Consider the following 12724-nt stretch of genomic DNA (forward strand, 5'->3'; position numbering starts at 1 on the left):
CTTGGTCTCTGTTGAGTTATCTGATCTTTGCTCTGTGAGCTGACCTCACCTGTAGTTACCCCAAACTAGAGAAGGAATAAAACCAGCTTGGGTTCACACTTATGATGTTATCGATTGTCCCTTTTTTAAAGTGCTTGCTTGTCAATTGGGATTACATGACTGTGATGCATCACGTAGATGAACTGCCTGCCTTCACATTCACAAATGGAGAATAGTCAGCTCAGTAAGGATGTGTTAGACAGCCAATAATTCGAGTGAAATTTGATTGCTATTCACCGGGCCACATTTGTATAAATCCCTCCTTTCAGTTACTATTCTGTATATAACCTTGAATTACATAGGCACAGAAATAGGCCATTTGGCTCAACCACGCCAGTGTTTATCAATGTGTGTTTATTTGCACCTTTAAAAAAATATCTTTTGCTGTATTGTAGCATTTTTCATATTAGAGATCAGACTCCTAACATGAGAATAACTTTGAACAAAAAAACATCCTAAGAGCTGAATTGTTTAAAATATTCTAAGCAGAAATATTTTTGTTTGTAACGCAAATGAAAACCATTCTCCTACCTGAGTAACACGGTGGGCCTGAACTCTGTATTCTGAATGAAAAGCTGTGGAGATGTTGCCTAGACAAGCTGACTGCCAGCTCTATGTGCTTGCAGAATTCCACCGTGAGCAAAGAGCTCTTCAGATCATTAATTATTCTTAAGGGGGCACAGTGATTATGAAAAAAAATATTCTTTTTACTAAATGTTGCAACGTAATGTTACAAATACTTTCACGATGCATACTTACATCATGAAACTTGCATAGGAATTTTTCACAACAAAAATAATGGTGATTGCTCTATTATTATCCGTCACCAATTGCCGAGAGACTGCCTCTTTAACGATATAAACAACAAGACAGACTGATGGATAACAGTGCAGTACAATTTGTTTCATAACATGTGGCCTGACTGCACAATGTTCATTGGTGCCTCAAGTATTTGAGACTCCACCAATTGCTCCACTGGCAAAGAAACAATTCTGTGCAGCATAAACCAAGAAGGGATCCCGGATTTGATCCTTGGTCAGTAGGGTCGGATAATCCCAGCTGGGGCAATAGTTGATTGGTCATATCTCCCTTGAGCTTGGCAGGGTTCCCACTCTTCATTGCCATTTAAAGAAATCTGTTTGCATGTGGGTGCCCAGTGAGATCAGGTTCAAATGTCACACGTGGTGCCCTCCATAATTGAATAACCTGCTGGCACTCACTGGCACACTTATGTGTGACTAATGAGCAATTGAACAAGAAAGCAGAAGGCAATCTGGTCCCCATGAATTTTCATCCCAACCTTAGTCAGGAGAGAAGGGGAGAAAACCAAGGGGATTTAAAATAAAACAGTTTTGTTATCAGCCATAAAAACATGGAAATCATTACGATTCACTTTTCTAAAGTGAAGTGACATGACCGTTCTGTGACCCTGCACATTCTATTGATTTTAATTGTAGATCACAGTAACTTACCATCTGATTGCCTTGGTGCTGGTTCAGACTGACCCTTGGTGTGTCGCTTCCTCCTCATAGATCGATAAAATAAAGAATTCCTGCGAATGGGTACGTGTTTCTTTCCTTCTCGCTCGGAATCGTCAGCATCATGTTGAGTGAGATCAAGTTCCCTCTTATCACCGGGAGCATCATCCATTTTCACTGCACCAATCTGCTTCACACTGCTTTTACAGCTTGTTATCATCCCTTCACATTGGTTCCTGTTTGCTCTGTTATTCCTGTTGAATCCATACAGGGCACCTCTTGGTAAGTGGAAAGAAATGTAAGATTATATTTATAATCCAGTGTCCCTGAATCTTTTACTCCAAGGACAGCTGTACCGTAGTTAGTTCATCTCAGATAAATGAAGAGATTTCAGAAAGAGCTATCGAAATATTGTCAGTAACCAGGCATGAATTCATCTTCGTTACCATGACAACTAATAGCACTGTTACTAAAGGAGGGTACAGTAGGTGGGGATGAGTTCCAAACCAAATAAGAAATCCGGTTCTATTTGTTTTGGTCTAATTCAGTTAAAATTCTGAAATAACAGATGATTATGTAAGTTAGCCTGTCCCTTTAAGAAAACTTCCCTTTGTGCATGCCATTTTTACTTGCCAATCTGTATATATGCAATACCAGAGTCTCCATTTATTTCAATTCAGGGTTTAAGATGGACAGCTAAAGTACCACAAATTAATACACCTTCACCATACTTCATTATGGATCATCAGATAAATGAATGAAAAGATACAGAAAGGGAGTTCAAACGTACATATTTTACAGTATGATCATCTTTTAATTCAGTACTTCCATGGAGATCTGTATGATGGGATGGAGAGAAGCTGTACAACTGATTTACCTAATTTCAGCATAATGGGATATCTGTTTCCTTACAGGCTATGAAGCACTATTACTGCTTTTTACACACCAACTCCGTTTCCCCCTCAATCCTACTGTTCCATCCATCATTTCCAAAGCTTTCTTTTCATTCTGAGAATTCAAAGTTGCAAGAAAGAAGTAATGTGAAACACTGAAAGCCTGCATCTACCCCACAAGCTGGACAGATGAAACATCAGGGTTTGTATTTATGATTTTGATGATATTTATCATCCAAGATAAAACAGAGGGCCAAATTTTCCCATTTGTGTATGGGCAGACAGAAATCACAGCAAACACGTGCCTTGGTATGGGCTTAGATGGGTTAAAGAAGAAGGATTCATGAGGCCAGGTTCAAAGAAATTGGAAGTTAAGGATGCAAGGGTCAATTTTTGGGAAGAAAGTTACAAAATAGAAGAAGTTACAAAATGGGATGAAGCTTTTCATATTTGAAGAGTGAAATGTGGGTCAATGAGGCCAGGAATATTGGGAAAATGCATCTTGACGGTGGACAGAATACAGGCAGCAGATTTTGGATCAGCTGCAATTTACAGAAGATCTGAAGGATGGTCAGGATTACATTGGAGTAATAGACCCCAGTATTAATGGGGAGTCTCTCCAGTGTCCATAAGCCAAAGTAGCTGGGGACACTGGTGCTTTGGCCACAATTGTGGTGGACGGTTGTCGCCCAGGGGTGAGAGGTTCAAGACTCCCTTATGATAACTTCCTTAAAATTGCACTTGCCAAATTTACCTCGTCTGGCTCTGATCCCCACCTGATATGGAAGCCATTACGGCTCAATCGCTTATGCCACTAACTAAAATTTAATATCAGGTACATTCTGAAGTGGGACTCTGCTTTCTTCCTGTAGATGTCTTGCTCACCTGCTCAAAAAAACAGGTTAACATCCAGAAGCAGTGGGAAGAAAGCAGGTTTAGAGGGAATAAATGAGAGGTTTCATTTTAACAGTCTTGTTTCCATTGAGCAGGGGGCAATCATAAAATGCCTACAATGCAGAGGAGACCATTCGGCCCATCGAGCCTGCACCTACTCTCACCCAGGCCCTACCCTCGTAACCCCAAATCTATACCATGCTAATTCTCCTAACCTACACACCTTGGGACACTAAGGGACAATTTGCCGTGGCCAATCAACCTAACCTGCAAATTTTAGAACTGTGGGAGAAAACCGGAGCACTCAGAGGAAACCCACACAGACAAAGAGAAGGTGCAAACTTCGCACAGTCGCACAGGAATTGAACCAGGATCCCTGGCGTTGTGAGATGAAATGAGGACAGTTGAGTCTGGAGTGGAGAAAGGCATAGGTAAGAGGATTTCAGTTATTGAAGTAGTGAATATTGCAAAGGTGGAAGCAAAAGGATTTGGCGGTCAGGAGCTCAACTCAAAATCCAATGCGATATTGAGGTAAAATAAACAAAATATTGTGGATGATGGAATCTGAAACAAGAGGATACTGGGAAAACCCAGCAGGTCTGGCAGCATATGTAAGGAGAGAAAGCAGAATTAATGTTTCGAGTCCTTTTGGCTCGTCATCAGAATTGAAGGGATGGGAAATATGTTAGAGATTAAAGTGTAGCTGTGAGAGACTGCAACAAAAAGTAGCAACTTTAAGAACAAAGACAGATAGCCTGGTTTAGGGTGTGGGGATGTTGCATAGAAGTAATACATATATGGGATATTTTTTTAAAAGAGTTTAAAAGGAGGAGAAAGGTCACAATCTAAAGTTGTTAAATTCAACGTTGAATCCGAAGGGCTGCAACATGCCCAACCGGAAGATGTCTTGCTGCTCCTCCAGCTTGCTTGGGCTTCCCTGGAGCGTTGCAGCAGGCCAAGGATAGACAGGTGGGTATGAGAGCAAGGTGCTGAATTAAAATGGCAAGCAACACGAAGGTCAAGGTCATGCTTGCGGGCTCAATAAATGTGTTCCACAAAGAGGTCACCCAGTTTGCATTTAGTCTCCCCAAGAGACCACATTAGGAACAGCAAATACAATAGACCAAATTGAAGGAAGTACAAGTGAAATGCTCCTTAACCTGAAATAAGTATTTGGAGCCTTGAATGGTGAGGAAGATGGAGATAAAGGGGCAGCTGTTGCACCTTCTGCAATTACAAGGGAAGGTGCTGTGGGAAAGGGATAGGGAGTTGGGCATGATGGTAAAGTGGAACAGGATGCATGGAGGGAGCAGTCCATGCAGAATGCTGATACGGTACCAATGATACTAAGGTTGCGAACAATCTAGTTCATTGGATGATGGTATAGTGAAGGGGAATGAAACTAGTGATGAGGATATGAACTTTAAGGTACTGAAAATCACCTACCCCGTACCCAGTCCCAAACTCCTGCTCATTTTCATGGCTTTTTAACATCTCCTTTTCAAACAAATTGACATGTTAACCAGCTTAACTGACAAGTTACATTGATATAGAACCTTTAGTGTAATAAAACATTTCAAGGTGTTTCACAGGGATGTTATAATATATGACATCGAGCCACATTAGGAGATATTAGGTCAGAAGACCAAATGTTTGGTCAAAGAATTTTAAGAATCTTTTTAAAGGGCAGAGTGAAGTAGAGTGGAAGAAGGGTATAGGCAGAGTGCACAGAGCTACAGAACCCCTATAGATGCATGGTGTTGCAGTCTACTGACCATATTTCAGTTTCAAATGTGTCTTAATGTGAATTGAGTCAATTAAAATCTATTTTTCTGGATTTACTCTAATTTAGGCTTTGGATGACACCTCGGCTAATTTGCTAGTACAGTCACAGCACCTCCGTTGTGACAGACATCTCCTGAAACTAATAATAAAACTGACACTTAAGAGTGATGCAGTCTTCCAGATGAAATGTTAAACTGGAGTCACATCTGCCCTTTCAAGTGGATGTAAAAATTCCCATGGCACTATTTCAAAGAAGAGCAGGGGAGATATTCTCTGTCCCGGGCAATATTTACCCCTCAGTCAACATCATTATCATATTACTGTTTTTGGAAGCTTGCTGTGCACAAATGGGCCTGTCGTGGTTCCTACATTACGACAGTGAGTATACATCAAAAGTATTCAATTGGTTGTAAAACACAGTGGGACATCCTGAGGTTATAAAATGTGTCAAATAAATGCAGGCCTTTCTTTCCTTCAATGAGTTGAGCCACTAGGCAAACTGAAAACATTTTTTGCACTGTGCTAACTTTTTACGTATCTTTCTACTCTCCTTCCTGCTCTCTTACTGCCACCCCAAGCTTGACTCTCTGTAAGACAAGCCCATAGCTTCACTTTGTGTATTACTTGGCATTCTCCAATGGCCTCACTGACACATTTGGCGCTGGCTCATTATAAGCAGCAAGTCCATTTGTCCAATCCTATTCTCCCATCAACCTTGCCATCCAGTACACTTGCATGGGCTAACCTTACCAGTTCTCTTCTTGCCTTCACCCCTCTCACTGCTAACCCGATGGACCAATGTCAGAAGATTAGCTTTTGATACCCCTTGAACCATCTCCTCCCAGAATTCCATTCATAGAATTCTAAAGTGCCCATCGAGCACTGCACCGACCACAATCCCCCCCAGGCCCTATCTCCATAACCCCATGCATTTACCATAGCTAGTCTCCCTGACACTAAGGGGCAATTTAGTATGGCCAATCCACCTAACCCACACATCTTTGGACTTGTAAACAAGCCCTTTTCCACCCATGAACTTAATGCAGATGATTGCATTGATATCATAGCCTTAACTGAAAAGTTGGCTGAAGGCGTGATGGGATCTTGACACTTAAGGAAGCCTCCACCCTTGGTTATTTCTCCCACTCATTGCATCATGACTGGCACAATGGCAGTGTAACACTCATCACAAGATCACACCTTGGCCTAACCGTTGACTCCTGTGGTACTTTCTCCTCCTTTGACCATCTAACCTTTGCCCATCCATCTCACCCTTTTTTCAAAATCATCTTCTACAGTCCTCCCAAGTACAATAAAAATGTTCTCACTACTTTCCTCCCTCTGCCTCTGCACTGAATAACTTATCATTCTTTGCACATTCTCCTCGTGTCCGCATGGGTTTCTTCTAGGTGCTTCAGTTTCCTCCCACAGTCCAAAGATGTGCAAATTAGGTGGATTGGCCATGTTAAATTGCCCCTTAATGTCAGGGGAATCAGGTAAATACGTGAAGTTTAGGGGGTAGGGCCTGGGTGGGATTGTTGTTGTGTAAGCCCGAGGGGCTGAAAGGCCTTCGACTGCACTGTGGGGATTCTATGATTTTATGAAATCATATCAAATGAGGCCATCTCTGATCATTTCCTTGTATCACTCACTACCAACTCTCCTGCCACATCCTAACCCTACCTCCTCGACCCATCTCTGTAAGAAACTATCCCGCAGTTCACTTACACCTACACTTTCAAAATTTCAGCAGTCTAATCTCTGGCCCTCTGTTCATTACGACATTTCTGCAGCAACTAATTTGCTCAACTGTACCTTCCCTCTAACTTTGATGCCTTCGTCCTCAATAAGACCATTACTCTCCCTCATCCTGTCCATTCCATCTGTACTCCCCTCATCACTGCTCTCTTAATCCATGGAATGCACACTTGAAAGGAATGGCGGACAACCAGTTTAGTCATCCACCACCAGATTTGGCTGGACCACTTAACACACTATTGAGTCTTGCTAAACTGCTGATCACTCTACTTCCCCTCCATTACACGTGTTAGCTGACATTGTTAATGGTTCTCTCTCTTCAGGTGTTGTCCATCTCTCCTTTAAGTCATCAATCCTCATTCCTCTCAAAAATTTGGCATGTCAGTCATGACTCTCACCAACTTTTACAGATGCACCATAGAAAGCATTCTTTCTGGTTGTACTACAGCTTGGTATGACTCCTGTGCTGCCCAAGACTGCAAGAAACTACAAAAGATCATGAATGTAGCCCAATTCATCTTGCAAACTAGCCTCCCATCCATTGACTCTGCCTACACTTCCCATTGCCTCGGCAAAGTAGCCAGCATAATTAAGGACTCCACATAGCCTGGACATTCTCTCTTCCACCTTCTTCCGTCGGGAAAAAGATACAAAAGTCTGAGGTCACATACCAACCGACACAAGAACAGCTTCTTCCCTGCTGCCATCAGACTTTTGAATGGACCTACCTTGCATTAAGTTGATCTTTCTCTGCACCCTAGTTATGACTGTAATGCTACATTCTGCACTCTCTCGTCTCCTTCTCTTTGAACGGCATGTTTTGTCTGTATAGCATGCAAGAAACAATACTTTTCACTGTATACTAATACATGTGACAATAATAAATCAAATAAAAAAAAATTAACCTCATCATCCTTTAAACCTCACTTTCCTCTTCAAAGTTCTTGAGCACATATTCACCTTCTGAATTCATTCCAATCTTTCCTGTTTGAATCCCTCCAATCAGGTTTCCACGCCTGTTGCAGTACTGAAGCAGCTATCAAGGTCACACATTACATCCTATGTGACTGTAACAGAGGTAGATATTTCCTCCTCGTCTTTCTCAACCTGTTTTCAGCCTTTGGCATGGTTGACCACACAATGCTTCTCCAGTATTGTCCAGATAGGTAAAATGGAGGTGGGGGTAACTGTTCTATCCTAGTTCCATTTTTATCTTATCTAATTGTAGCCAGAGCATCACTTGCAATGGCTTCTCTTACTGCTCCTGCGTCATTAACTTTGAAGTCCCTCGAGGTTCAATCTTTGTATCCCTCCTATTTCTCATCTAGGGAAGGCGGTGGATTGCGGTGTATTGTCACTGCACTAGTAATCCAGAGACCCAGAGTACCCAGGTTCGAATCCCGCCATGACAGATGGTGAAATTTGAATTCCATAAAAATCTGAATTAAAAGTTTAATGGTGACCATGAAACCATTGTTGTAAAACCCATCTTGTTCATCACTGATTAGGGAAAGAAATCAGTTGTCCTTATCTAGTCTGACCTACATATGACTCCAGGTCCACAGCAATGTGGTTGACTCTTAAAAGCCATCTGAGAGCAATTAGGGATGGGCAATAAATCCACATTCCATGAATGAATAGAGAGAAAAAAATCTACAACCTGCCCTCAGTAACATCGCTCAAAAGCATAGTGTCAGTTTTCACATGTACACTAGTAACACCCTGCTCCTCCACTGTTGCTAAACTATCAAGGTTGCTTAGGTACTGGATGAACATAAATTCCTTCCAATTCAATACAGGGAAGACTGAAGTCGTTGTTTTCAGACCCCTCTCCAAACTCCATTCCTGAGCTACTGACTGCATTTCTCTGTGTGGCAACAGTCTAATTTTAAGCCAGGAGGCCAGCAATCTTGATGTCACGTTCGATCCTGAGATTACTTCATAATCATACCATTACGAAGACATTGGGGGGGAATTTTCCAGCCCTTCTTGTTGGCTTGATCTTCCCGTCCTGCAGAAGCAATCCCCCCTCGCCCCCCCCGCGCAGCGGGTTCCATCAGGACGCACCGGGTGCGGCAGCTGGCGAGCACCATTGACTTTGGTGAGGAATAGTGACCTGCCTCCACTGCTGGAAAGCCTGCCGTAGAAAATCCTAGCATTTTCCACCTTCGCTCAGCTGCTCACCTCTGGACTTGATTGTTCCAATACACTTCCACATTCTACCCTCTGTGAACTTGGTGCCTATGTCTTAACTCACAAGAAGCTCCTTTCACCTAGCATTCTATGCTCACTGCCCTACGCTAGCACCCAGTCAAGCAGAGCCTTGATTTTAAAATACTCATCCTCATCTTCTCATGCCTCTCTATCTCTATAATCTCCTCCTAGACCTTCCTAGATATTTGCACTTCTCTAATTCTGGCCTCTTGAATATCCCAATGTTGACAGCCACATCTTCAGTTGCCAGTGCCAAAAGCTCTGGACTGTGTTGCAGCTTATTGGATCAGGTGTCACCAGATGGTACAATTTGTGGCAAGTTGCTCCCAGCCACCAACATTAATGTTTCCCTATTTTCTTCAATGAGGCCTTCAGAATCTTCTTAAAATGTTTTTTCTATCCTCTTTGAGATCAGGTGTCATTCATCAATTGGGAAAAGAGGATCTGCTTCTGCAGCTGATTATTTGGCATGCAGATGCAGAGGGGGCGATCTTATGATTGTGCCCTGCTGGCCAATGGGTGGGGCGAGCCAGTAAGATCGAGTGAGAGCCGAGAAATCAGGTTCGCACCCAATTTCGTGCCTCTTCCTGGCACCGGAGATCTGGCAAGGTCAGCCTCATGCCCAATTCCAGCCTCAAGGCTGAATACATTGTGTAAATCTCATTTAAATGTAATTTCCATGTGATGAGCGAGCCTGGGATGCTATCGTCTGGGCTCACTTGCCTGTGTGGCCTTGCTGGGAGAGTTTCGCTCCAGCGATAATTACAGCTGCTCCACGGTAATGGGGACCAGATGTGATGGTCTCACCAGTCGAACCGGAGGCCATTGAGGCCCCCCTCGGAGGTTTGGGGCAAGGAGGTGGTGCCCCTTGCGCAATGCCAGCCTGGCACCCTGGCACTGCCCATCAGGCACCCTGGCACTGACCAGAGGGCACTGGGCAGTGCCAAGGGGTGGGACCTGAGGAGGACAGGTCTACTGGGGGGCGAAGCCAGAACAGGGGCAGGCCGATCGGTATTGGGGCGGGGGCGGGGGGGGGGGGGGGGCGGGACCGCTCAGTTGTGATCAGTGGGAAAGGGAGGGGTCCTCTGCCACTCTGCAGTTGTGATTGGTGGAGGGGGGGAAACAGTCTGTGTGGGGAGTCTGGGGGGCAATTGGTCTGGCTGGGGGGTGTCGTGATAGGCCATGGGCCCCAGTGGTACCTGGGGGAGCGGCGGGGGGGTGCCTTCTTTAGAGCAAAGGAACCTGCGCATGTACAATGGCACCCTCTGCTGCTCTCAGTCAACATTCAGGCAACGTAAGCCCCATCCTGTCCCCTACAGGTGAGAAACAGATTTTAAGAACTTTCTTTGCTCTAGGTGCATAAGATAGCAGATTTGGACTCGCCCAAAAAAACGAATGAGAAACTCTCCTGTTTACATGCTAGTTCTGGACTTAGAATTTTTTTTGCAAGATCACCCTCAGTGTCCAGACCAGTGGAGCTGACTTCAGATTATCATGTTTGTGATGCTGGAGGAATTGGTTTCAGTGAGAATTCTGGAAGATGACCATAGAAACTCTGCTGCAGTGAACTGACAAAAATGGAAGACAAACTCCAGAGAGTGGTGAGCCCCAGAGCCCAGAGAGTGGCAAGGGCAGGGGAGAGTGACTTCTCCAATCCCCCCACCTCCCACCCCATGCCTAGGCCAGGTGACCTGGCACAAGCTCAGTTGAAGATCTCTGCAGAACCCCACTGATAAGTCCCAAGCACAAGTCATGGGTTTGCTGGCAAGCACAAGAGAAAGAGTGACAGATAAATTACTGGACAAGACCCATCCCAAGAAGGCATGATCTAGAAATTACTGGTCAGTCCCAGAAATGGTTGGTTACCCTGACTGTGAAACTCAGTATCATGCTGAACCTGTGACTGGCAACTTGGATTTTTCAGTCAGTCTGTTCCCAGCTGAAAAAGGATATTAAGGGTTGCCGAACCAAGGATATTGAGGGTTGCCGAACTAAGATGTAGTTAAAATACACATCAGCCATGATCTAATTAAATGGTTCAACAAGTTCAAGGTTTTGAATGGTTTACACCCATTCATACGTTCCTACGCAGTAGAGCAAGCAAAAGTAGTAATTTATAATCTCTACCTGTCATACATTCAAGCACTGCTTAGCCGCCATTTCATTTACTTGCTTTTAAGTTTTGCGTTCTTCCAAAGCAAATAGAATATTTAAAACATCGTTATATTTCCATCCCGTAGTCAGTTGCCATGCAGTAGTTTGCAGACCTCCTGCATGAGTTTGAATTAAAATTCAGAAAAAAGTGAAAACTTCATCAGTCTTAACATTGTGTAAAGCAGATTATTCTCCGAAATTGACGGTAAAAGGCATTTTGACCTTTTAAAATATTAAACCATTTAGAAACTTACATTTTTTGAACTTCTGCTTACTCTCATCAAGTCACTCTTTCCATAGGGAAGATATTCGCACAAACAACCGTTTTATTTCAACTTAAGTAGTGACTGTAATAGAGATATTTCCAGGTAGACCTTTGCTGTTTTAGCATTTCCGGGGTTCAGCAATTGCTCTGTACACTGATGTCACTCCTCTGAATACTAAAGTCCAGAATGATTTGTTTGCTTTGTACTGTTAACGCATTAACCCGTTGAGTTACTTAAATAGCAACTCAAAGGCAATAAAATTCTAACTTGCACCACGTGCAGCAGGTGGAAGAAAAAAAATAATGCAAAGGGCAAAATGATTTAAATTTGAGCATTATAGGAATAATCTGTTTTTGAGGGTTTAAATCTGTGGCATCTTCCCATGCAATCTGCATGTTGAGCCCTGTTCCATTTTAGGTGCTGATACTGCCAATATCTACAAAAATAGCTGTCTCCATGACGACAAAATGTGTAAATGCCAGCTGGGAAGTTTGACCTTTAAAGAAATGTAGATACCCATAATGCAGCGTGCTATTGTTCTATTTGCTGGTCCACATATCAAAAGTGTGATATGAAAATAATCAGTTAGATTATACACTCTTTCTTATCAGAAACTGTTATGGAAAGCTTAATGCCAAAAGCTGCATACTGGTATCCGCACCAGTTTTCTCTAATTGTACGCCTGTAGTTTTATGCATCATTTCAGTCATGGAAAAGTGGACCAGGTGTCTAACTCAATCTTCCACATTACACATGCTTCAAAATAGCCCTGAGCAAAGCATTGGCAAACATGCACATTGATTTTAGGGGCTTATTTTAGACAAAACTTCTTACTTTCAGTTTTATTTTTCCCAACCTTTTTATGTTTTCCCGCCTTGTTAACCGTTAACTAAGATATCATAATATCCCAGGACATTGCACCAATTGTAAAGTTCTTGCTATGCTATCAGTCATCAGATTTATATAGTTTGTTTGATTATGTTTGGTTTCATGTCACACGAACAAATTAAACACTTTCATTTTGTCACTGATCAATACACCAAGGTCCATGCTCATACATAGAATTATTTATCAAATCACATTAAAGACTTATTATGAAAATATTTCAATGGCTGCTGAAGTGTGATCTCACACAACATTAGTTTTTTTTCCTCATAGAATTCATTAAAACTCATGTGGCAAAGTGCGACTGCACTTGAATCTAAGTGTCAGGATCTTCAGGTTTGGAGACTGGAGGATCAGA

At 42.8% G+C, this 12724-nt stretch overlaps 1 protein-coding gene across 4 annotated transcripts in view; it reads right to left on the reverse strand.

Annotated features, from left to right (window-relative positions):
- Positions 1–11605, reverse strand: part of LOC144490830 (ephexin-1-like) — an 82521-nt gene extending 70916 nt beyond the window's left edge. For 3 of the 4 annotated variants that reach the window (XM_078208542.1, XM_078208536.1, XM_078208529.1), the window contains exons 1-3: positions 11470–11605; positions 11189–11331; positions 1512–1795 (exon numbers count right to left, since the gene is read on the reverse strand). In XM_078208542.1, coding sequence (XP_078064668.1) covers positions 1512–1795; positions 11189–11199 — 295 coding nt within the window. In that variant the 5' untranslated portion in view covers positions 11200–11331; positions 11470–11605. The remainder of the gene's footprint in view (positions 1–1511; positions 1796–11188; positions 11332–11469) is intronic. The other variant, XM_078208548.1, reaches the window with a different exon arrangement.
- Positions 11606–12724: the final 1119 nt, after the last annotated feature.

The sequence above is a fragment of the Mustelus asterias genome, chromosome 3, assembly GCF_964213995.1.
Source record: "Mustelus asterias chromosome 3, sMusAst1.hap1.1, whole genome shotgun sequence".
NCBI classification, from domain to species: domain Eukaryota; kingdom Metazoa; phylum Chordata; class Chondrichthyes; order Carcharhiniformes; family Triakidae; genus Mustelus; species Mustelus asterias.